Source organism: Eurosta solidaginis, chromosome 4 (assembly GCF_040869045.1).
Source record: "Eurosta solidaginis isolate ZX-2024a chromosome 4, ASM4086904v1, whole genome shotgun sequence".
Lineage (NCBI taxonomy): Eukaryota > Metazoa > Arthropoda > Insecta > Diptera > Tephritidae > Eurosta > Eurosta solidaginis.
Window position 1 is genome coordinate 17,009,259 of NC_090322.1, and position 25,903 is coordinate 17,035,161.

Here is a 25,903-nt window from a genome sequence, read left to right on the forward strand (position 1 = left end):
CCGAGTACTAGCGTTTCTTCGCCTCCCACCCTTCCTTTTCCGACACACGCACTCTCGTAAGGAGGAGTCATCAACTCCTAGACCCTACACCGTGTGTTCTGTATGCCAGCTTAGAATATTTACGATCAGGACATCGAGCCAATGCAGTTCATGCCTTGACCGATGCCACCTTCATAGATGCTCTGGGCTTAGGTTAGGTTAGGTTAGGTTTAAGTGGCTGCCGTCCGCATCGGAGCGGCCACTTAGGCCTTTATAGGACCATTGTGCTACCACACGGAATTTTTCCTACTCTCCTAATCAAACCACATCGTTGAGTTTGTGAAGCTAACTAAGCGTCGTGTGTTGACCTCAGCTATATCAGTCAGATCTACGAGAAACATGTTGCCCATAAAACGTTGCCTTCTTTTACAGAGCGCTGGACATTCATTTCTAGAGTAGATGCCTAACAGTTTCAGGCTCTTCTTCGTTGGCGCAGCTTCTACAATAATCATTAAATGGAGGGTCAATCCTTTCCGCATGCGGTCCAATACAAACGTGACCAGTGAGAAGTCCTATACCCAACCTCTTCCAGGATGGGGAAAGTGGAAGGGAAGTCCCCTTTCTTGCAAGCCCATCCGCCATCTCATTACCTGGTATGCCCTTATGTCCCGGAACCCATACCAGATGCAGAGTAAACTGTTCATCCATCACGTTAAGTGATCTGCGACAGCCTACTACAGTTTCAGAATTAGTTGTGACAGAGTCAAGGCTTTCAGCGCTGCCTGACTGTCTGAGAAAATATATATGTGTTTCTGAGAGACTTCCTTCTGCCTAAGGCAGTCCACAGCGTCTTGTATGGCCGCAAGCTCAGCCTGGAATACGCTACAGTGATCCGGAAGGCGAAACGATCTTTGTATGTCCAATGGTTCCGAATAGACACCCCCTCGGACCCTGTTGTCCAGTTTAGATCCATCTATGTAGATCTGAATGCTGTCAGTGGGCCAATCTGGGTCATTCACCCACTGTTCTCTCTCCGGGGTTAATATCTCGTATCCCTTGTTAAAGTTGGAATGTGGTATGCAGAAATCTGTCCATTCTGGTATGCAGAATCACCAAGGCAAGGTCGTCAGCATATGCTATTACTTTACAGCCCCTCTCCACCTCTATGTCCCTTAGCAGTTGATTTACCACCAAAACCCACAGCAGAGGGGATAGGACTCCACCTTGGGGAGTTCCTCTACTGACGAACCTGCTCACCGATACCCCTGCAAGGTCTGCCTGTTCTACCCTGCATAGCAGCAATTGGTGCACAAGCCCCACCAGCTGAGATTCGATGCCCAGATCAGTCAGTACCTTAATGATCGAGTCGGGTTTGATGTGGTTGAATGCTCCTTCTATGTCTAGGAAGGCTGCCAGGCAGTATTCCTTGAAAGAGAACGATCTCTCAATGCACGATGTAATTTCGTGTAATGCCGTTTCCGTTGAAATCCCCATCATATAGGCATGTTGTGCTTCAGAGAGTTGGTCATTCACTGCCTCCCTGATATATGTTTCCATCAGCCTCTCCAACACCTTTAGTTGAAACGAAGATAGACTGATGGGTCTGAAGTGTTTTGGTTTCGCGTGGCACGCTTTGCCTGCCTTAGGAATAAATACCACTTTAGATCTTTTCCATGTACGTAGGATGTGGTTCAACGACACCTCCTATTATAGCATGGTTATGCCTAACTAAGTACCAGATAGTGCTGCATTCCAGCGATTGTTGCAGTTGTATAGGTGTAACTCCGCTCATGCTGTGGGCTTAGATAGATAGATAGATAGATAGATAGATGTTGTGAGGTTAAGCACTGCGACCTATTGGTCTATTGTGCCCTCATTCTCTTTACAACACTTCATCCAAGCCGAGTTCTCTGAGAAAATCCAGAATGGTTCTTGGCTTCAGAGAATGTATGTGACTATTTTCTAATTTGGATGATCCTAGGATACTAAGCCTTCGTCTCGCGACTGCATCACATTCCTTCAGGATGTGTTCTGCAGACTCATCTTCGGGATCACAGAATCGACAGAGGCTACTAGCCGATATACCCAATTTATGCATATGGTTATTTAGCCTACAGTGACCTGTGAGTATACCTGTTAAAATCCTAAGGCTGCTTTTTGGGAGATTAATCATAGCCTTCCCTCACTAGGGTAGGCACCTTGTCGTTGGTGTGAGGGCTTAGCCGAACTCCATAGCGCCCGACTATGAGGCGGAGCTGTTTAGGACTGACATCTACGCCGTTTCGCCTCATAGGAGGGCGGCGGGATGTCGGTGACCAAGAACTGCCAACCCCCTAATCCAGGGTGTTATGCGGACCGTGCCTATTGGACGATTTGCAGCCAGGGGATAAATTCGGCTGTATTCGAACGGAGCCTTCCCGATACCGGGCCATCTCGGGAAGTATTTATGGCCTTACCGCAGTAAGGGGCGCTGCTGTGGCGGACGGTTCTTTCCCCGTATATAATACTGGACCGCTGAGCCCGCCTTGTCGGGCAGGTGGTCGTACGACCAAGATGAACAACTCATTACCTGAATGTAATAAGGAGGATGTAAAGAGGAGGACTGAGTCGCAATCCAAGGACGACAAATACGAATTAAGCGATGCGTCGGACTCGGGGAGCGAGAGTAGTGCTGATTCAATGAACTCCGTGTTGGAGAAGCACACAAATGAAAACGGAGTAGAAGAGTGGAGAAGGGTACGTAGCAGAGGAAGTAAAAGAGCTCTCTCGCAGTACCGTGCAGCACTAAGAATTGTACAACGCTTGGGAGCAGTGGTCGACCCAACAGAAGTGGAGATCGAGCGCTTGGAATGGGCCCATGAAGCGGTAGAAGTAGGTCGAAGGCAGTTCAAAAGGTTTGCTGCGAGAAACCCTCGGTTCTGCAACCGGTACGAGGAGGAAGAAGCGTCGAATGGCAGAAAGAGGCAACGTTCGGCAGAAGGCGACAAGCCTGCTTTCAAGAGGCAGAAAGGACCCAGTCCTAGAGCCGCGAGGCAGGGCAGTCTCATAGACAAGACAAGTAGGCCCAAAGCTGTAAGGCAGATGGGTTCCAATAGCGAGGTAGCAACTACCTCGAAAGCTGCCAGTCAGAGGGAAGTTCCAACTACGGAAGTAGGAGATAAGCCAAAGGGAGATAACGCTAAGACTCCGGCTTTCTCGGAGGCGCTAAAGGGAGTTAACGCGAAGACTCCGGTGTTCTCGGAGGTTCCAAAGGGAGATAACACTAAGACTCCTGCTTTTCCCGAGAAGATGAGTGATGTGGCAAAGCAGTCACTGACTGTGGCGCTGGTTGATCGTAGCAGTCCGTTCGGACAAATGACTACTGAAAGGTGGAGATCTGTGGAAAGGGAGCTTATTAGCTTAATGCTTAAGATGATGCAGGAACAACCAAGTAAGCCCCTTCCAACCTTTGATTCGGGGGGATGGTATAATGGTGTGAAGATGATAACGTGCGACAACATCGCGAGCTTGCGGTGGCTGGAGGAAGTCGTTCCAAACCTCCAAAGGCAAGGCACGAACGCGCGGTTTGAGGTGGTGGATAAAGCGCAAATCCCCACGGTACCAAAAGTTAAGGTATGGATACCATGCGTGATGAAGTCGGAGGATACACTGCGACTTCTGCAGAATCAGAATCCGAACATACCGACACAGGATTGGAAGGTACTTACTGTATCTCGGCCTACCGAGGATGGTCAGTTCTACATCTTCCAAATAAACAAGCAGGCGGAGGATATTTTGTACACGCAGCTTGGCAAAATGTCCTTTGGCACTGGCAAAATTTACATGCGACTCAGGAAAAGAAGTCCCGAGGATAAAAATCCTAACACGCTGGAAGTGGGCGAAGTCGAAAAGGACCTCAGAAGCCTAAGGGAAAAAAGACAGGTGGAGGTCCCCGACGTCACCACGAACGTGCTAGAAGAGGACCAACCGCTAAATGGCGCTGTGACTCGCACAGAGGAACACACGGCACAACATTCACGAGGGGCTGAAGGGGGCCTCGAATACTCTAAACCACAAGGGCAAGAGGAGGACGACGACGTCAAGACGAAGGTGCTGGAGGGGGACAAACAGCCCAATGGTGCTGCGAGTTCTACAGATAAACCTCCAACACAGTAAAGTGGCGTCGAGCGAACTCCTCCTAACCCTTGAGGAGGGTTCGTTTGACGTGGCGCTGATCCAGGAGCCGTGGCTCTCATCGGGAGGAAAGGTTTCTGGACTTAGCGCGCGCGGGTTTGGCGTTTACTACGCACAAACGGAAGGACGGGTGCGAGCTATAGTAATGGTAAGGAAACAGCTGCATTCATATATGCTGCCTAATTACACCACCGAGGATCTCGTAGCGGTGGCCGTTGAGCAAAAGAATAAGCAGGCATTTATCCTGGCGTCCTGCTACATGGCCCATGCTGCGGAGGTTCCACCGATGGAGTGCAAAAGGCTAGTACAGGAGGAAGGGCGCAAAGGGCGGTTGGTCATAGGCGCAGATGCAAATGCGCACCACAATGCGTGGGGAGGAGCAGATACGAACGAGAGAGGCGAATCTCTATTTTGTTACATCCTGCAAACCAATTTGCAGATAGCCAACAGGGGAAATGTTCCTACATACATTGGTCCAACATCCAGCAATGTTCTGGATATTACATTGAGCTCCGAGCGTGATATATCAAGGTATGATTGGATGGTTCTCGATAGACCATCCTTCTCAGACCATGCGTATATAAGCTTCAGCATCCCACTAAAGAGGGTAGAGAAGGGAGGAACCTTTAGAAACCCTAGGGCAACGAATTGGACTAAATTCCAGAAACATGTAGAAACGAAACTGGGACAACCCAAAGAGGTTGCTAATGTAGAGGAACTGGAGGAGTCGAATGAATTCCTAACAAGGACGCTTATGACTGCGTATAACAAAGCTTGCCCTCTAAGAAGATTCAGAGGAAAAGCAAAGCCGCCATGGTGGAGCAATGAGCTGAGTCTTCTAAGAAGACAGGTAAAAGAAATGTTTAAACTCGCAAAGACCGCGGAAAGCGAAGCGTGTCGGGACGAGTACAGGGATCTACTGAGGATCTACAAGCGTGAAATTACCAGGGCGAAGAGAAACTCATGGAAAAGTTTCTGTACGGACATAGAGTGCTCCAGTGAAACAGCACGGTTGAAAAAAGTCCTAGCAAAGAGAAACATAGTCCAGGGACTAATAAAGAAAGAGAACGGGGAATGGTCACGTGATAGTGAGGAATCCCTTGAGGTGCTTCTCGATACACATTTCCCATCGGGAGACGGTTTAGAAGAACCAGCAGACATCACTCACACTTCGATCACGGAGCTAGTGGTGCCGGGCTTGGCGACCGATACCAAGATCGAGTGGGCAGGGAAGACGTTTTCTAAGTTTAAATCGCCGGGCCCAGATGGTATATTCCCGGCCATGCTACAAGTCTCAAGTAGGGCGGTCGTGGAATGGCTTAAAATAATATTCGATGCGTGCATAAGACTGAATCATGTACCGCACTCTTGGAGAACTGCTCGTGTAGCTTTTCTACCAAAGGCGGGGAAGATCGGTCACGTGTATCCCAAAGACTATGGACCCATTAGCTTAACATCATTTCTGCTCAAGACCTTTGAGAGGCTGATAGATGTGTACATAAAGTCCAACGTGGATGAAAAGCTGCTCTCCACAACACAGCATGCGTACACCAAAGGCAAGTCGGTAGACACCGCATTGCATAGGGTGGTAATAAGCATAGAGAAATCCCTGGAATATAAGGAGTATGCTCTAGGAGTCTTCTTGGACATTGCCGGGGCTTTCAATAATGTTGCAAAATGGGCGATTATGGATGGTCTTAATTACATTAAAGTACATCCTGCCTTAATCAGATGAATCGGCTGCATGTTAAATTGCAGAAAGATTACATCACAATGGGGATTGTACGAGGCCACGAAATCAGTGGACAGGGGCACGCCGCAGGGAGGGGTGCTATCACCTCTGCTGTGGACACTGGTCATCAACCAACTGCTCAGGCAATTCGATGAGGGACCCGTAAAACTTACGGCTTACGCAGATGACGTTGCAATTGTCATAAGTGGAAAATGCCTTCCAACGATTAGTTCTTTGATGGATCGGGCGCTTCGGGATATTCATACCTGGGCATCTAATGTCGGGCTGAAAGTCAATGCGGAGAAGACGGATATGGTCTTGTTTACAAAGAGGTACAAGGTCCCAAATTGGACCAGGCCTAAGTTAGGAGCGGTGACCTTACAGGAGAAACCTTGCACAAAATATCTAGGAATCTGTCTAGGATGAAGCTGTCATGGAAGCTCAACTTGGAGGAGAGGGTCAAGAAGGCCTCAACGGCACTCTATGCATGTAAAAGAATGCTGGGGTGTACGTGGGGCCTATCGCCCTCTCTTTCTCATTGGGTTTTTACAGCGATTGTAAGCCCTATTCTATACTACGGAGTTCTTGTTTGGTGGAAAGCCACACAAAAAACAACATACCTCAAAAAATTAGAGGGGGTATGCAGACTATCGATGCTTTGCATTACGGGAGCCCTGAAAACAACCCCGACGGCTGCACTGTATGCCATTCTGCACATTCCACCTGTAGACCTGGTAGCAAAGAACAAAGCGTTAACGACCGCAACCAGGCTCGATGCTTCGGGGCAGCTTGAGCGCCGACCATATGGCCATAGTAGTATAGCGTCCTCAGTCACAAGACGAACAGACTACATGATTCCCTACCTGCACTTTGAGGGATATCTTAAGGCCACAATAGAGGTGGACGGTTGGCGCAAGGGTGCGCAAATGGCGGACGAGGCGATACATGTGTACACCGATGGTTCCAAAATAGTGGAAGGAGTAGGGTCTGCGGTATACTGCGCTTATCCGGAATTAAGCAGATCCTACAGGCTGCCGGATTACTGTAGCGTTTTCCAAGCGGAAATATTAGCCGTAACCAAAGTAGTAGAAACCCTGGCAGAGAATAGCTTAAGCTGCAACCGTGTTAACTTTTATATTGACAGTCAAGCAGCAATTAAGGCAATAATCTCGCATAGCACAGCATCTAAATGCGTGTTAGAGTGTAAGCAGTCTCTGGAGAGAATCGGGACAGGGAGAAGCATACATCTATATTGGGTCCCAGGGCATATGGGAATAGATGGGAATGAAAAAACGGACGAATTAGCTAAAAAGGGTGCATCCCTTGAAGCTTGCTCCGTAGACGTCCCAATTAGATTGGGCGAGATTAAGCGAATGCGAGAGGTGCACATGATCGACCAAGCAGAAAAGGCGTGGGTTCAAGCGCGGGGCTGTAAAGTGTCGAAGATTATGTGTAGGTCTTACAACCTTAGACTAACACAGTTGCTTCTATCATTAAAAAGAGAGGACTGTAGACTCATGACGGGTATTCTGACTGGACACTGCCTTCTGGCGTCACATGCCTTTAAATTAGGCTTGGTCAGTGATAGCAGGTGTAGGAAGTGCGGGTTGGAGGAGGAAACGATCGAGCACGTTCTGTGCTCGTGCCCTGCACTTACCAGGCTAAGACTCCAGCTATTAGGAGTGATACAGCTGTCAGATCTAGAAGCAGCAAGTGGCTTAAGTCCTAGGAAGCTTCTAGTATTTGCCAAGAGGACGGAGTTATTTTATAACATAGGTCCTGGTTTTTGATAGGGTTTTTCAGTTTGGTCGTTAAAACAAACTTCTGGTAACACTACGGACTCAATCAGTCTATGTGAGGTCCTCATGGACCGGCCAGTTCAACCTACCTACCTAATCATAGCCTTATATCGCTTTGAGTTGTACCCTCCTATTAGTGCCTTTGCCTGCCGAAGTCCTGGACTTTCACGCCAGTGTTGTTCTCTGAGGCACGCCTCCTTTTGTCTAAATTCCTCCCTTATTGTATGTGACCCTATTGGGACCATAGGCTCGGGACCTATTGGCTTTCCGGCCGCTGCCAACCTGGCAAGCTCGTCCGCTCGCTCGTTACCATCCACTCCTCTGTGTCCAGGTACCCATGCTAGACGGATGGTGTTATTAACTCCTAGACTGTTTAACCTCTCTACGCACTCAAGGACTGTTGATGATTTAATTTCAACTGAAGATAATGCCTTGAGTGCAGCTTGACTGTCGCTGAGTATAGCGATCCTCTCGTTGGTATATCCCCGCTGTAAAATTATCTCTGCACACCGGCTTATGGCGACAACTTCGGCTTGGAAGATGCTCGGATATTTTCCGAGTGGTAGGGATATTTTGGTTCGGGGGCCGAAGATCCCCGCTCCTATGCCCTCCGGTGTCTTCGAGCCATCGGTGTACCATATTATAGTATGTTCCTGGAGAATCGCTTCAATCCTGAAAGTGTCCCACGTACATTTGTTCCCCACCTCTATTTTGAAGCGCTTCTCAAACTTAATTATCTTCCTCGTATCATGTCTGGGAAGTTGGATAAGTGGAATGTGCTCCTGCAGCTTCGCCATGCTCCGTGACTGTATCACTTTGCCTCTTCCATATCCCTCTTTAGCTATGTTTACTAGAGTTCTTCTGGCTGCCTGCTCAATTATTATATGTAGAGGCGTTAAATCAAGCAGCACCTCTATTGCTGCCGTCGGGCATGTTCGCATAGCTCCCGTAATGCAGACACACGCTAAGCGTTGAAGCTTCGTGAGTGATTTTTGTATGGTCACCATGGTTGTCCTTGATGCCCACGCAACTGCTCCGTACACTATGATAGGGCTCACTATCATAGTGTACATCCATCTTAGGATCTTTGGGCTGCATCCCCAGGATCTTCCTGCAATACGTCTGCACACCATTATTGCTCTTGTAGCCTTTGATATGGTATTGTTGACGTGTTTCCTCCATAAGAGCTTAGAGTCAAATGTGACTCCCAGGTATTTCACCTCAGTCGTGTACTCCATCTGTACTCCATCCATTGTGATTTGCCTAATCCTTTCCAGTTTTCTTTTCCTGGTAAAGGGCACAATGGATGTCTTGTTAGGGTTGATACTTAGCCCTACCTCATTACACCATTCTTTCGTTAGCCTCAATGCCCTTTGCATTATGTCGCAAGGGGTGCTCTCAAATTTGCCCCTTACAATGATAACAATATCATCCGCATACCCCTGACATCGGATTCCGTTTTCTGAGAGCCTCTGTAGAAGTTCATCTACTACCAGGTTCCACAGCAGGGGTGACAGGACGCCCCCTTGTGGACATCCTTTCGTTGTTTTGATCTCTACTGTACCGTCCCCACTTGAGGTTTCGGCAGTCCTCGTACGCAATAAGGCGTTTATCCACATACGGATTGGACGTTGTATCTCTCTTTTCTCGAGTGCCCGATTCACACTTTCGTGTGTCGTGTTGTCGAAAGCCCCCTCTATGTCCAAAAATGCGTATAGCGTTATCTCCCCGCACTCGAACGCACTTTGTATTTCTGTGGACAGTTGATACAATGCAGTTTCTGTCGACCTGCCTGTCCTATATGCATGCTGATCTCGATATAGTGGCATTCTATCGAGAGCCTTTGATCTAATCTCGTAGTCTACAATTTTCTACATTGCTTTCAGAGCAAAGGATGTCAGGCTTATATGCCTAAAGGACTTTGGGCTAGAGTAGTCCTTTTTTGCCACTTTAGGTATAAAGACCACTTTTGCTCTTCTCCACAATGTTGGATATATGCCATCCACTCCCGGAGCTCTGCTGTCCACTTAACTGTACTGTCACTGAAGAGTCCTTTGGCGAGGTTCCAATCTGTGGGGGTCGGTCTTACCTCTCGAACCTCCTCCGGCGAGGTTTCCGAGGATGCGTCCGGGAAGTGCGCCGCAAGCAGGACATATGCTCTTTCATCCTCTGTCCTTGTATAGGTTCCATCGGGGAGTTTCATCGATAATCATGCTGTGGGCTTAGAAACGACAATCGTCCGACCGGCACATTCGTTGCACCTTGCTGCCAAAATACTAGTACCAACTCATCGACAACAGGTACTAAAGCAGCAATCGGACAGTACCCTCGACAAAGCCTATATTCTTCAAGGCGCCTTCACCCGTCTCTGACTCCCAGAGTGACGACTATCCCCCCGATGCACTTCGGAACCCTGCAACTTAATTGTAGATGGGTAACCGGAAAGATTGAGAGATAGTTGACTACATGTATAAAAATAATATCCGTATAGCCGCAATTCAAAATCAAAGCTAACTGCCAGATCGGACCTCCGAACTTGCGATGACTACAACATTCATAGGCAAGATCGCACAAGGGGTAATGGTGGTGGTCTTACCATTATCACCTATCACACCGTACAATATAGTCTAATTCAACCTAACATCAGCCGCAGGGATAATACCTTAGAAAGTCAATGCATAACCATCCGGTCGGGCGATGTTGACCAAGAAATAATTAACATCTATATTCCTCCTGGCACCGGCTGCCCAAGTGGCTATCGCCCTGATATCAGTACGCTACTCTGTGGCGAAAACCGTCTTATCTTTGGCGATTTCAACGCTCACTATGACCTCTGGCATTCCAGCTTGCCAGTAGACAGCATGGGCAGGCAGCTAGCGGAGCAAATAGACAATATGGCTTTCTGCACGATAAGCAGCGATGCCCCCCCCCCCCTGGAATTGCAGGTAATAGTCACAGCTCACCTGACATCTCAGTCATCAGTGCAGGGCTCATCAACTGCGTTGAATAGCAGACAATGATTTCTTTAGCATCTGATCACCTGTCACTCCTTTCAATACAGCGACCTGCCGATTTCATCATCTCTGAAAAGCGGACGTCTATTAATTTTAACAAGGCTAACTGGGAAGGCTACACAACCTTCACAAAGGTCGTCCCTTCGGCTTCTGCACGCTTTATTCCGGCCGGTAGAATACCTGAGTCCAATTAGAGAACCACACTTGAGAACAAGTTTAGAACTATGTTTTTTCAAATAAGGTAATAGCATTTGCTTTATAAAAGTTTCACTTTTTCTGAAAACGCTATGATTCTCAAGTTGAGCCGCTGTTTCGAAACAACATGAACACAAATGGTACTCAAGCCCAAATGTTTGTTGCGTATATTCAACGCCATTTTGAACGAACGATCGCCCGCTTAAGCTCAGCTTAAACTTGACAACGGCAGCAATAAGTTTAAGCTTAGTTTAACCGATAAACTGAGTTGAACTTGTACTGAAAAACCGGGCCTAAGTTAGTCCACCTACTTAAACAAACTTTTAAAACTTCAAACTCCTTAAAATATGCAATGCGTTTCACTAGGAGAGCTTTTCATAAAATCATGCAGTTACCTGTGAAATTCTATGCGTGAAAGCGTAAATGAAATACTTAAATTATGCAATGAGCAGATGTTGTTACATATGTATATTTGAAATGGTTGGCCAGCCAAGCTGCTATGAAGACAATGTGGTCTCTTAACGTGCGTACGCTTTCTTTCTAACTTTAACTGATTTCCTCTTGAGTGCAATGAAAACTGAAAAAGTGCCTGTACTTACTTTAATGTTTCACTTAAAAAGTTGAATGTTTGCTAACGGTTATTTTTGTTGTTGTAATATTTCGTAAATTTACCTAGTTTGTTAGTAAACGATTTAGTGTTTAATTCGTGCAAGGTGAGCATGGAATGAACGCGAGAGCATTAAAAAGTGCACTGCTACGAAAATGTTTAAACGTGTAAAAGTTTTGGTACTGTATAATCGTAAAAGAATGCAGTAGATATTTTGAAGCAGCAAACTATTAAAATGTGTAAATGAGTTAGTTTTAGGAGACAAAGGAAGATTAAAAAAAATAAATAAAAATATTTTAATAGCTTTTTAGGCTAGGAGTAAACAATTATTGCTCCGAAAACTATTTTAGGCTCAAAACTATAATCACAAATAAAAATTATTCTTCGAAAGATATCTCGTAAGGATACAAAACCTCATAGCACCCCATAATGGTTCCATGGTAGGAGGTCAGCAGTTCATGATCCGAAGGTTACTTCTCTTCTTAAATAGCTGCCCAGATACCTCCGTAACCGTAAACGTATTCACAGCCACAAAAAGCTTCTTCATTTTCTCTATGTTGTTGTTGTTGTTGTAGCAGTGCTTCGCCTCACCTAACAGCCGCGACCGATCACAAATTGTCATCAATATCCTCTAACGGGAGTCCAAGGAAACTTGCTGTTTCAACAGGGGTGGACCATAATGAAGGGTGTTAGAGGCGTTGGTTCCACATTACAATTAAAGAGATGGTTGGTGTCATGCACATTGCAAGCGGGGAATACATTTTGTATGTCGGGGCTGATTCTGGATAGGTAAGAGTTTAACCTGTTACAGTATCCAGAACGAAGTTGAGCAAGAGTGACACGCGTTTCCCTGGGGAGTATGCGTTCCTCTTCCACAAGTTTTGGGTACCTTTCTTTGAGTACTGGATTCACCGGGCAATTCCCGACATAAAGGTCCGACGCCTGTTTGTGGAGTTCACCAAGGACCTGCTTGTGTTTTTTTGCTTCATACGGCTGGGTTCTCAGATGCCGTATTTCCTCAAAATGCTTACGGAGATGACTCCTTAAGCCCCTAAGCGGTGTTGGCTCATCAATCAGATGTCTGTTTGGATGCCCAGGTTTCTGGGTATTCAACAGGAACTGTTTGGTTAGCATCTCATTTCTCTCCCTGATGGGGAGTATTCTCGCCTCATTATGTAGATGGTGTTCTGGGGACATAAGAAGGCAGCCCGTGGCGATTCTGTGAGCAGTATTTTGGCAGGCCTGTAGCTTCTTCCAGTGGGTAGTTTTTGGCTTGGCGACCATATGGGTGACGCGTAGCACGTAAACGGCTGGCCAAGTGCTTCGTATGTAGTAATGAGCGTTTCTTTATATTTTCCCCAGGTACTGCCAGCAAGGGATTTGAGGATTTTATTACGGCTCTGGATTTTCGGAACAATTGCGGCTGCGTGCTCACCAAAATGTAGATCCTGATCAAACGTCACACCCAAGATTTAGAGGTGTAGGACAGTCGGTAGCGTAGTGCCATCGACGCGGATGTTCAAAATGGTCGACATTTGGGACGTACATGTTGTAAATAAGGTCGCGGAAGATTTAGTCGGTGATAATGCCAGGTTTCGCGATGCGAAAAAACTGGAGAGATCAGGGAGGTAGCCGTTTATTCGGTTGCAGAGCTCATCGATCTGTGGGCCTGGGCCTGTGGCCATTATTGTGCAGTTATCGGCGTATGAAACGATAGTGACTCCTTCTGGTGGTGAAGGTAGCTTAGATATGTAGAAATTAAATAAAAGTGGGGATAGGACACCACCCTGTGGCACCCCTTGTTTAATTCTTCTTGGTTGTGATGTTTCGTTTCTAAATTGCACCGATGCCTGCCGACCACCCAGATAATTTGCGGTACACCTTTTAAGACATGGGGGAAGGGTACACCCTTCCAGGTCTTGCAGTAACGTGCCATGGTTGACCGTATCAAAAGCTTTTGATAGGTATAGCGCTACGAGTACTGTTCTATGGTGGGGGTTTTGATTTAAACCGTAATTTATCTGGGTGCTGATGGCATTTCGCGCGGTGGTGGTGCTATGAAGTTTTCTGAAGCCATGCTGATGAGAGGCTAGCTGCAAATTTGCTTGGAAGTAGGGGAGCAAAATGGCTTCAAGCGTCTTTGCTACTGGCGATAGGAGAGATATCGAACGATATGACTCTCCTATGTTAGCTGGTTTCCCCGGCTTTAGTAGCGGGACCACCCTGGCACAAAGGTGGAAAGAGACAGGTTGAAGAAATGTGCTAAGTATTTGAAACCCTCTTTCCCTAGGCTTTTAAGCATCGGCATGGCTATGCCGTCTGGGCCCACTGTTTTGGATGGTTTGGCGTGACCAATGGCATCTTCAATCTCTCTGGCGGTGATGGTAATTGGTGACGCGCTGAATTTATGTTTATGTGCGTGTCTGTTGGCCCTCCGTCTATCTTTGTCGACCGCAGAATGCATTACATATTGACGGCAGAAAGCGCTCGCGCATTTTTTCGAATCCGACAGCACTTTATCGCCGAAGGCGATGGAAACTTCGTCATTGTGCTTAGACGGATTCGATAGGGACTTTACGGTGGACCAAAGTTTACCCACACCGGCAGAGAGGTTACAACCGCTTAGGTGCTCCTCCCATTTCGCCCGCTTGTGTTCATCCACAAGCAATCTGATGCGTTGGTTTATGTCCCTTATTTGGGGCTCGCCTGGGTCGAGCTGTCTTATAAGGTCACGTTCTCTCGCTAAATTTGCGGCCTCCGCCGGGAAGTGGGGCCGAATTTCGGGAATTCTCCCGGCGGGAATGAAACGTGCCGAGGCGGATTCAATGACCTTTCGGAAAGCACGCTCCCCTTGGCGGGCATCAGTCGGGATAGGGAGGGCAGCAAAGAGGTTGTCTGTAAAAGATTTGTATTCCTCCCACTTTCCTTTTTTAAAGTTTATGAAAGTGCGTTTTTCTGTAACGATGAAGTCGGCGGTACGCTCGAACGAAATAAGTATAGGCAGGTGGTCGGATGCCAATGTTACCATCGGCTGCCAGTTGACGCAGTTTACGAGTTCTGCGCTCACGATTGAGATATCCGGAGAACTGTGACAGCTTCCTACCATACGTGGGGGGGCCTCTCCGTTTATTGTGCAGAACGTCGTTTCTTCTATTTGATCCGCCAACATCTCACCCCTACTGTCCGCCCGCAAGTTTGAATGCCATAGATCGTGATGGGCATTAAAGTCGCCTAAGATAAAGCGATTGTTGCCAGTGAGTAAGGCGCTAATATTAGGGCGGTATCCACTGGGGCAACAGGTGGCAGGAGGGATGTAGATGTTGATGATTTCTAGGTTTGCATCGCCTGACCGGACAGATAGGCCTTGACGTTCTAAGACATTGTCCCTGCGGTCGATGCCAGGATCAAATATATGATATTGCACAAAGTGGTGTATGATAAACGCGAGGCCGCCTCCATTTCCGCTCATGCGATCTTTTCTGTGGACATTATACCCAGAACAGGTTTGCAGTGCAGATCTTGCTGTGAGTTTATTCTCTTGAATCGCAGCAATGCGGATGTTGTGCCGCTTCATGAAATCGAATATCTCGTGATCTTCCCAGTTAATCCATTACAGTTTAACTGCAGAATTCTGAAGTGCATAGGGGGAGACGTCGCCACTCTGGGAGTAAGTGACGGGTGACTACGCCTGGGTTGAGGAAGGCCAGGACGCAACTGCTGTTGTTGCCCTGGGACTGGGCGTCCTTGGGCAAGCATTGGGGTACCCGGTAGATTGGGGTTTGCGACCTGGCAACATGGCGCAATGAAACCCGTCGGGGGGTTGCCGTCGCGGAGACCAGAACATCTAGGAAAGTGGCACCGCCCAATGCAGCTAAGGCGTAGACTACGGGGCGCACTTGGACGTGAACAGCAAGGAGCCACAAAAGATTTATAAAAGTTACGTGGACGTCGGGTTTTGGGATCAAGCCCAGAACAACCTGTCCGATGCAACCATCCCTTACACGAGACACACTGAACAGAGTATGACCGTCCTAAAAAGATTCTTTTCCGGCAGATGCAGCATAACCATTTCTCAGGACCGGGGTCAGGAGACGACCCGGATTGGATTCGATACCTTCCCGGAGCAAGAGAATAAGGAGCAGTCCCGCTGCAAGGAGCTGCTGGGAGGATGACAATTTGTGGGAGGGACGCGACAAATTAAATGGGGTTACACTGAAATGACAGTCCTTCGTCGGGAAAAATCTCGAGTCGCTCCGGTACATAGAACCGACTGCCTTGGGAAGCGTCATTTTCCCTATCGTCCCCTATCGTCAGCATCTTTGTTCTCTGTTGGCATGTTTGCCCATTTTTATTTAGCAACTAGATAGAGTACCCGGCAGACTTTGTCCTGTTCAAAAACTGGTTTGTCTACTTTAGAAAAGTGCGCCTCGCTTCTCTTATTCACTCTTTATCCCATTCGCTTCTACTTTATCTTTCATTTTTCTTCTTATTCTGGTCCATCCCTTTTTCATTTATCTTCCTACCACTCAAAAACCCATGCCTATTCCCACACCTAATCCCGCTAATATTCCCTTTTCCATTCTCATTTACACTCCTAGTCCACAACCACTCCCTCTCCAACTCCCAGCTCTACTCTGTATATTTCCCTTGATCTTAATTTCATCCTACCCGATAATATTCCTCCCAGCGATGTATCTACTCTCCCAGCAAATAAAGGCATTTGTCATATTTGAGCTTCTGCGAAAAAAAAATTTCCCGGTATTTCCCAGCCTATTACTCTTCGTCTTCATATTTGTTCCCTGTTTCTTTGAAATATCTTCCCCTTTTCATTTTCTCGATTTTTCTCACTTCTACTTCCACTTTGTTTTCTCTTTCTCAACCGCCCTCTAATTTGTTTCATCTCCTTCCCTTCTTTTGCTTCCTCTCCCTCATATCTTTCCCTTACATTCTCTCCATATTTCTCTCCATTTCCTGCTCCCACTTTGCTTTCCTCTCCCTCAACCTCTCTCCATTTACGTCCTCTCACACTTATCTTTCTCCCCCTCTCAAACTCTCACACATATCTCTTGCTTTCCTTTTTATATTCCTCAGCCTATTGCTTATTATATACCTCTCCCTTTACCTCTCGCTTGTCTTCTTAACCACCGCCCTTGTTGAAACCCTCATTAACACATCCTGTTTGATACACATATTGTAAAAACACATTCTGGGGTCACCATGGTGCATATTTTGATTTATATCTCAATAAAATAGATGGAACTGACACCCACTTAAAACCCATCTACGAAACCATAGGCATCCAACGCAAAACACACTTCTCCGAGATATTATGACATGCTGTCGAAATGACCGTCCTTTTTTATACTCTACTGCCGTAAGAACATTGAAACATGTTTTATTTTTCCTAGCATGATTCCATTAAGAAAACAATTTGTGAAGCTTATCACTTTATTCGATTATATTCGAGAAACCAAACCCAAAAGCCAAGCCACGGCGCAACAAACTAGTTTAACTATGTTAATGACAATAGTTTTCATCGCGCACATATACACACGAACATATTAACGCATATACATGACATTAGCCTACTTCATGCAGCCTTGCCTTTTCTGCTTTCTCTAAGCATTACCTAAAATTCCAATCAAAATGTTTGCCAATTTTAAGTTCTACGAGGCAATTTGCGTTACCAATGAAAGTTACGGTAGTAAATTCGATCGGATTATGCGAGTTTTTGTGAGTTTAGCTCTAAGGTGCGTACATACGCAGACAAAATATACTCGAGTGAGTGGGCCATGAACTATTGTGGGCTAAGTTGCCGTTTTGATACAATTGTTACACATTTTAAAGATATTTTCGTTCGGACGGAGTTATTATTTTCTTTTAAATTTCTCAAACCAAAATTTCAATCACATCATTTCCTAAGTTATGTCATCATATCGTATCGAATAGCATCCCACCACATAAGTGAGATTATGTTGGTAGACATTGAACTACAATAAATTTGTTCAAGTCACATCATAGAATACCACATTTTATGAGAACATATAAATGATAAGAACACATCGTGTTTTGCGATCGTAGGTATCAAATAAGGTATCAAATCAGTTAGAAATACATCGAATCGACGTATCGATTGATAGCATTATCATAATCACAATTGTATGACAGTTTTTGATATCAAACAGTACCAAATCAGGCAAAAAAATCACATCGCACAATTTATAATCATATTACTTTGGACCAGAAGATACCACATCAAATTTAATGATGTTACACCAAATATTTTACACCAGCTTAGTCAGGATCAGATGATATCAAATCATGTCTTATTAAAGCAAATCAATTAATACATACATCATAGGAAGTTATGCGGCTGTAGTAGTCGCTCAGTTACAACTTGTAAGATAACATCGGATGATATAGGAAACCACAATTATACCAAATACGTCAATATTAGTTTGATATACAGTCTAGTGTGATATGATATCAAATCAGTTAAAAATTCATAAAATCGACGTTTCCATGACAGTTTATGATATCAAACAGTATCATATTAGGCTAAAAAAAATCACATCACACAATTTATAATCATATTACTTTGGACCATAAAGCACCATATCACATTTAATGATGTTACACCAAATAGTTTACACCAGCTTAGGCAGGTTCAGATGATATCAAAACATGTCTTATTAAAGCAAACCAATTAAGACATACATCATAGTCTAAATAAGATCATATGAGATTATTAGATCAGTGACATATCAAATCTTACCACAAAAAGTTTATGTCAAACTTGTTCAAATCATATCATATCAACACGTCATATCACTTAAAACACTTGCGATATCACATCACAGAATTAAGTATTTTTGTCAGAAAATTTTGGTATAAGAAAAAATTATTAAGCGGCAGTCATGGCTGTGGAAGTGGCAGGCATTCGCTGGTGTAGAAAAAGCGTATAAACAATAAAAAAAAGTTGTTTAGTGTATTGTAACATTGCGCCCTAAAAACATGACACATACACACTCGCATAACAATATGCTATTATTGCTTGTTATCATATATGCATATGAATATTTTCGAAATGCTGTAAATTTTTAATTAAAAATGTAGCTTGTCCAAAAATCGTATTAAATGCAACAGTTGTTGCCAAAAAACAAGTGAAATTGTACGAGTATTCAAATTTAGGGAAGATGTGACTTGATTGATGGCATTGGTATTACAATTTGTAAGGGAAATTAGAAATGCGTTTAATTGAGAAACGAAACTAAAAATGTTTAAGAGTTCAAAGACAAAATTTAAATTTACGAGTTCTACAAAACAAGATGTTTACAGTTGAATACAACTGAATTTAAATTTCAGCTAATTTCGAATTTTCCGAACTGTATATCAACACTCACGAAGCGCGGCTTGCCCACCATGAGTGGTAGAGAAAAAAGCCTCGCCACAAATCTCACCACTGTCAAGCGAGTACAATAAGCTTTGTCTACTTTCAGCCCATTCAACTCAACAGGTCCGGATGGGGTCTATCCCTGTGTGATACGGAAGACCATATAGTAGCTAACAAAAGCACTATAAAAATCCAATGATACTAAACTCTTAGCGCGCCTATAAATATTACACACAATTAGGATTAAAAAGCATATAGAATTAGTATGTACCTGAATTGCAAAGCGAGCAGCGGGGCATTCATATGGCTGAGTGGTTAAAGGCATCTGCCTTTACACTAGTTTAAAGTATGAGGTTTGGAGATTTCAATACTCAGCTCCCGAAAAGCTAACTGATGAAGAAGCGAAACTCAGAAATATATCCTAGTAACCATCACAGTTTGTAAACTTTGCAATTTTTCTCTAATATCAAAACTTATTTTAATAATAAAACTCACAGCCCTTAAAATCCCTGCTTGATTCATCTCATATTTGTTTGTTTTTTTTTTTAGATCTGGTTAGATGGCATACGAAAAATCACACATAATGTTAAAGCAAATAATATATGTCCGATGATGTGTTTAAAAAAGCAGTAAGTGAAATTACGGAATGTCCCAATCTTTATATTGTCAACATGTGTTTTATGAGAGTTCTTGATCCTGCACGTTCTTGTTCCTGCACATTCCTGCTTCTAACAGTTTTTTATCTCTCGCTCTCTTTCTCCTTCGAAGTATACCATTTCTATCATTTTCGTTACGTATCTGTTTAATCAACATAGAGTGTATATATTTGTCCTTTTCTATTTAACACGATGCATGTATGTATCTCACTAATGCATGTCATATATGTGCTCAATCTATATGTTTGCCTTTTTTTTATTTAAAAAAATTGTTTTTTCATTCTATCTTAAATTTTCTTGCATAATTTTTTGCAGTTTTTTAAGTAACTAATTTTCTTTTTTTCAAATTCTATACTTTTGCATGTCTGTACATTTTATTTGCACGTAAAAAATTCAATTCTACAAATGCAAAAACAAAAAATTTATATTTATTTAAAATCAGCGTTGGCAAGATGGCTTACGTTTTATAAACTATAATAACAAGGCTACCAATGTTTGCCCAAAAACCAATCTTATGAAACAGTAAGTACTGAAAAAGTGTTTATAACTACAAACTTATTTTACAATTTAGAAAATTATTCGATCAAATGCGTATTAAGGTAAGTATCGCGTGTAGGGTTGTGCAGTGTAGGGTTGTCGCTTTAATAGAATTCTGGTCACGATTACATTGCTTACTTGGGTGAAAATAACAAGTTTTCGAAGGTAAACTTCTTGGGCAGCGTTGTTTATATTGAGAACTAAATTTGAAGACAACAGTGCAAAGGAATTCATAAGAGGGAAATCATGTGAAAGATTCGCTGTGACGAAAGTCATGTGATGGAAATCATGTGATGAAAGTCACGTGACTTAGTTTAAGGATGGGATATAGCAGAAAATCTAACATATAAGATATAGTTTATTTTGAGAAATCAAGGCTTGATGGAGTGCCTATTCTCTAGCTTCACTGAACCAAGCATCTTCTGTCTTCTCGCAACTGCACTCATTATGTAAGGATGTGCTCGGCAGTGTCGTCTGCAAATTTGCCGAAACTATAGAGACTAGAACAGGATTCCACACTCTAAGCATGCAGACTTTTTGTTGTTGCTATTGTAGCCGTGCTTCGCCCTATCCAATAAGTGTGATCACCCACAAATTGCCATCAAGATGCTCTAACGTGGATTCGGGGAAACTTGTTGTTTCAACAAAGGTTGAACCAAAGAGATAAGAGTGTTAGAGGCGTTGTTTCACATTGCAATTGGAATGATGGTTGGTTTCATGTGGGGGCACTTTACAAGCTGGACATGCATTCGGTATGTCGCGTTCTCTACAGTTACCAGCAATTCTAATAGCAGATTCTTTATTTCGGTAAAGGTCGCAAATATAAACCATCTAAGATAATTGCACTAATTCCCCTGATAGATGTTGTCCCGTCTTTCGGGGTTGATATTAAATTCTACTTTGGCTTGCCAAGATGTCACCAATCAAGCGCTAAGTTAACTCCTAAGTCAAAGGCTGCCCCTATGTCTCCTCATTCTCACCCGCTACATCTCGAATACTTTCTGAGACACTGTAATCAGCTGGTACAAAGCCCAATTTTTCAAACTGCTTGTACTGCAAACGTGGTAAGCGTGATGTTAAAACATTCGCTGCAGAGTTTTAGATCCAATGTCATAATCTGAAACTAATTGATCAAAATTACTTAGCCAGGGAGCAGTAATTTTTTCGTACTTTGAGAATGAAAGCCGTATTTTCTCCTTCACACCAATGGCCTGGCGCGAGAAAGACACAGCAAGCGAGGCCCTTTTAGCATTGTCGTCAATATTAGACTCTCACTCCAGCTTACCGGCGGTACTACCCCAATTAAAGTTGATCTGAACGAAGGGATCGTACATCTTCTTGTGAAAAAAACTAGCCCTGGCATACTAAGGATGACAACTAGTCTGAAATGAAAAATTCTCATAAATGGAAGCAAAACGTCCAGCAGGCTGCCCAGAAACATTGCTTATAAAGCTTTGTTTACTTCTTTTTTTTTTTTGTAGCAGTGCTTCGCGCCATTAGATGCGATCATTGGAGATATATTGGTGTTAGAGGCGTTGGTTTTTTTACCCGTCAGAAAGGGAAACTTACCAGCTTCTACATTCAAGCTCTTGGAGTAGGTCGTTTACGAACACGATTCAGCGCAAGTATAGAAGTACACCTCCCTATAGCGGTCTACAGATTCTCACCACTCCATCGTGAAACTTCTGCCGCTAAGCAGACTGCGAGTATATATTGTTGCGAATATTAGCATCACTATGCTGTTAATAATCACAACAACAAAAACAGCAAGCAGCCACACTGATGAACATGTACATATTAAAGCAAGCAGCGACACTCATGTACAAGGCAACGAAGAATATTCCATACACATAACCAGCAGCTTAAAGCGGAGAGATTATTTAGCATACATATATGTAGCGGCCATCTAAGGGCAGAAGTTGTTACTCACACATACACATGCATATGGCTACAAGAAAAACATAAACTACAGATATAAATGTATATAGCTAAATAACTCCCATGCTTGGTTCTAAAAGGGATGTTCGTGAAACGTCTAGACCTTAGGAGAAATGGGCGAACGAGGTAACCGAGAGTATAAAGCAGCGCAAGCTCAGGTACTGAAGTACTATTTCCAAAGTAGACTAAATAAATACCATTATGCAATATTGAATATTGGAGTTGTTTATTCGACAGTTCAGCGATTGGAACGTTAGCAGAAGGTGCATAATTATCAGGAATTTCCCAAAATTCGTCACAATATAGTCGCTTCGATTCCCAGCAAACCCAACCTACTCTTCCAGAGAGCAGAGCTATGTGACGAAGGCCTAAAATATATAACGTTCCCAGCTTCCACAGCCGAGACGTGTATTTCCAATCCTTCTTTCTTAGTTAACTAACTTATAAAGACATATGAGCTTTCGCAAACTGGGTCTTTGCAGTTACTCATTCCTCATTATAACGTCATTATTTCATTGATCAAGATTAAATACCACTCATTTTTCATTCTTTCATTCAGGCAATGCGGGTTCTTACATTTTTCATGTAATCCTTTTGCCTGTAAATTCGCTGCTTAAAATATCAATGACAAGAAACAATTGAAAAGGCCAAAGTACGCGAATGCACACTAAACACTTAAATGATAAATAGGCAACAATCAACAAGAAAAATCTTACTCTATTACGCAAATCCCTAATGAAAACAGAGAAAGAAAAAAAGAATGAAGAAAATAAGTGCGCGCATTAGCATGTCAAGGGCTGCATCGTTATTTGTATTGATGTCTTTTTTGTTTTGTAGAACCTACGATTTCAGTTCAATCCTCCTTGCATTGAACTTAGTAAATAAAGCTGGTAAATAAGGTGGAAGGCATGTTGCATCTGTGAGCGATGACAGCAGTATTTGGCTTGACAACTGTAGAGTATCTAGTAGCTTTTGGGATTACAGGTGAATACTATTTGGTATCTGCTTAAACTCAGATGTTGCTTTTCTCACCGTAAACCAAGAAGAAATTTCAATACTGGTCTATCTTAATGCCGTAAGAGGTCATATGCTCTGATGTATATTGAACGATTTTACGTCCGCCATCCCTTGGCAAATTTGACTCTGAGACAAGCCCAAGCGTTCTGCCATCTCTACTGCCATTCGACCTAATTAGTTTGAGCGCGAAAAGTTATATACTCCCTTTATAATATTTTCAGCAAAGAGTCTCGAAAAATTTTCAAAAGAAGTTTGCACACTCGTAATCATAACATAGATAACCGCAAATACTATAAAACAACTGTACGAAAGACAAAAGATTAATTGCCGAAAGACTTTTGCTCCTGTATCGAATCACCTAAGCACTCTTCGAGAAATTCCCCCATATCTTGACCATCTTTTGTAGAGAAAGACGACGTACAGATAGCACGCAGAAGAATTGGAGCTGCTATGGAAATATACAGCAGTATTGCCCCCAACGAATGAGCTAGTCAACCAGTTTTTACCAAATAAATCCCCTAATTCGGAAGAAATTGTCTCTGTGATATTACGAAAAACAGCTCGCTGGTGATAGCCAGGTTGGTGATGGCTTGTATTTGGCTATATTAAGTTCTCCGAAATTGTAGATGCACTTGGGTGATCTCTATTCTAAAGGTGAACTAGAAGAGTCATGAAAAGCACAATTACATTAGTCACTCATATTCGCATTGTATGGGATAGCATACAAAAGATTAACATGATATTCCTAGACTACTCAATCTAGACAGTTTACCCTGGCTTCTTTCTGCAACAAAAAGGGAATCTTCAACAGTATGCGGCTGAGAACAAGACAATGTTTGTTAATGAAGATCATACTCTAAGATTAATACGAGCGGCTCTGCGATCCCGAGTAATAAGTCCTTAGCAGAAAGCTAGAGACATCACAACACTTCTGTAGATCTGCGCTTCACGCGCTGGCTTTGCATAGACAACATACTCCAGCAACTTAACAGGAATGGAATTAAAGTGGAGACCTACATACGCTGATGCGTAATAGTAGTATCTGGCCTGTGTTCCAACACAAACTGCGGTATCATTATATGCCTTGCAGTTGCCGTTCGGATGCCGTTTATAGGGTAAAATTAAAGGAGCTCGACGGATGTTGTAAAATATCTCAGTTTTCTTTCCAAACACAAGAGGTATACTAACACCTATACAATTATCCCCTCCTTTTAGATATGATTAATATCTCCTTCTTCTAGATAATCTAGCTTTGTCACTTCTTAAAGCTAGATTATTAATATAAGCATACTCAATCGTATCCACCTGCAAATCACACTTCCTACATTGGCTATCACTGCCGAGGCCCAATTAAAAATCACGTGACGCCAGAAGGCAGTGTCCAGTAAGAATGCTCATAATGAGCTCAGAATCACTTTTGTTTAGTAATAAGAGTAACTTCGTTATAGTTATGGCGTAAGAATTACACATTATCGTCGACCAGCGCTTGTTTTCAGGCCTTGCCTGCTTGATTTAACAGCTGATCAAGCAAATTTTGCCTCCTTTTCATTTCGGGCAATCTGATTCATGTCATCTACGTTACAATCTTCGAGGATTGCGCCCTCTTTAGCCAGATAATCCATTTATTCCATGAAAAGTCTAGACCTTAGGAGAAAAACGTGAACGAGTCTAAATGAGAGTATAAAAGCAGCGCGATGCAAGCGATAGTCAATCAGTTTGATTTAAACACGCTATTAGTGAAGTATAATTGTGAAGTACTACTCCCAAAGTAGTCTAAATAAAGACCATTTTGCAATACTGAATATTGGAATTATTTAGTCGAATTCCCTAAATTCGTTACAATATTATCTATTCAAAAATGACCGGGGACATCAAGTATACATCTATATTTCTCCCTGTCCCGACTTGTTCTAAAGATTGTTTACTTTCCGAAATTTTGGGAGAAGACATCTGGATGTTTGCACTAGGCAATAGCTGAAAAGTAACATTAATGAGGGCTGAAAACATCTTTAAGAGCTAAGTGCTGCCGTCTTTAGCAGTTTATCTACGCTTCTGCTACAAACAGCGCTATTTACTGTTGGTGGGCTGCGAAATTTGCAAAATAATCTTAGAACTTACTCGCAGTCCATCTAGTAGTTTTCATTTGCTGTGTGCCGAACGCAAGCTCTCCCACTATTAATTTACTATTGTGGTGAATTTTAGCATCACGATGCTGTTAGTAAATAATGACAACAACAAAAACAGCAAGCAGCCACACTTATGTACATGTACACATTGAAGCAAGCAGCCACACTTATGTACAAGGCAAGGAATATCAAAAATCAGTTTGATTTAAACACGCTATTGGTGAAGTATAATTGTTATTGTGAAGTACTACTCCCAAAGTAGTCTAAATAAAGACCATTTTGCAATACTGAATATTGGAGTTATTTATTCGACAGTTCAGCGATTCGAACGCTAGCAGAAGGTGCAAAATAAATCCCCAAAATTTGTTACACTACCATTAATATCCTACTTCCAATGACCTCTAACCTTTGTACAGCTGTAGTACGCGAGCTATATCAACAAACGATAAATATTCAAATCAAGCAAACAGATGCTTTGCTATGGTACGAAACACCAAATTAGCATGCAAAGCACAAATTTAAATATGCGCGCCCTTTCTCTAAATATTCGTCTGACGTCTTATGTCATTCGAGCGCCCCCAATTACCCATCTAACCATTATATCCGAAAGATGTTTAGAGTTTCTACTGCAATCATAAATAAAAAATCAGCCAAAAGTATCATTTTCTCCTCTCTCACGTTAACTAATAGTTGTTATTGTAATTTTGTGCGTAACTCTTTGGCAGTATGCCTTTTGG

The 25,903-nt window shown here is 43.3% G+C and overlaps 1 protein-coding gene across 2 annotated transcripts in view; it reads left to right on the plus strand.

The window, feature by feature from the left end:
* The window catches only part of norpA (no receptor potential A), a 268,904-nt gene that overhangs the window by 212,225 nt on the left and 30,776 nt on the right, over positions 1-25,903 (plus strand). Inside the window, exon 7 of one of the 2 annotated variants that reach the window (XM_067780408.1) lies at positions 19,442-19,521. In XM_067780408.1, the coding sequence (XP_067636509.1) occupies positions 19,442-19,521 (80 nt within the window). Of the gene's footprint in view, positions 1-19,441; positions 19,522-19,990; positions 20,071-25,903 lie in introns of both variants that reach the window. The other variant, XM_067780409.1, reaches the window with a different exon arrangement.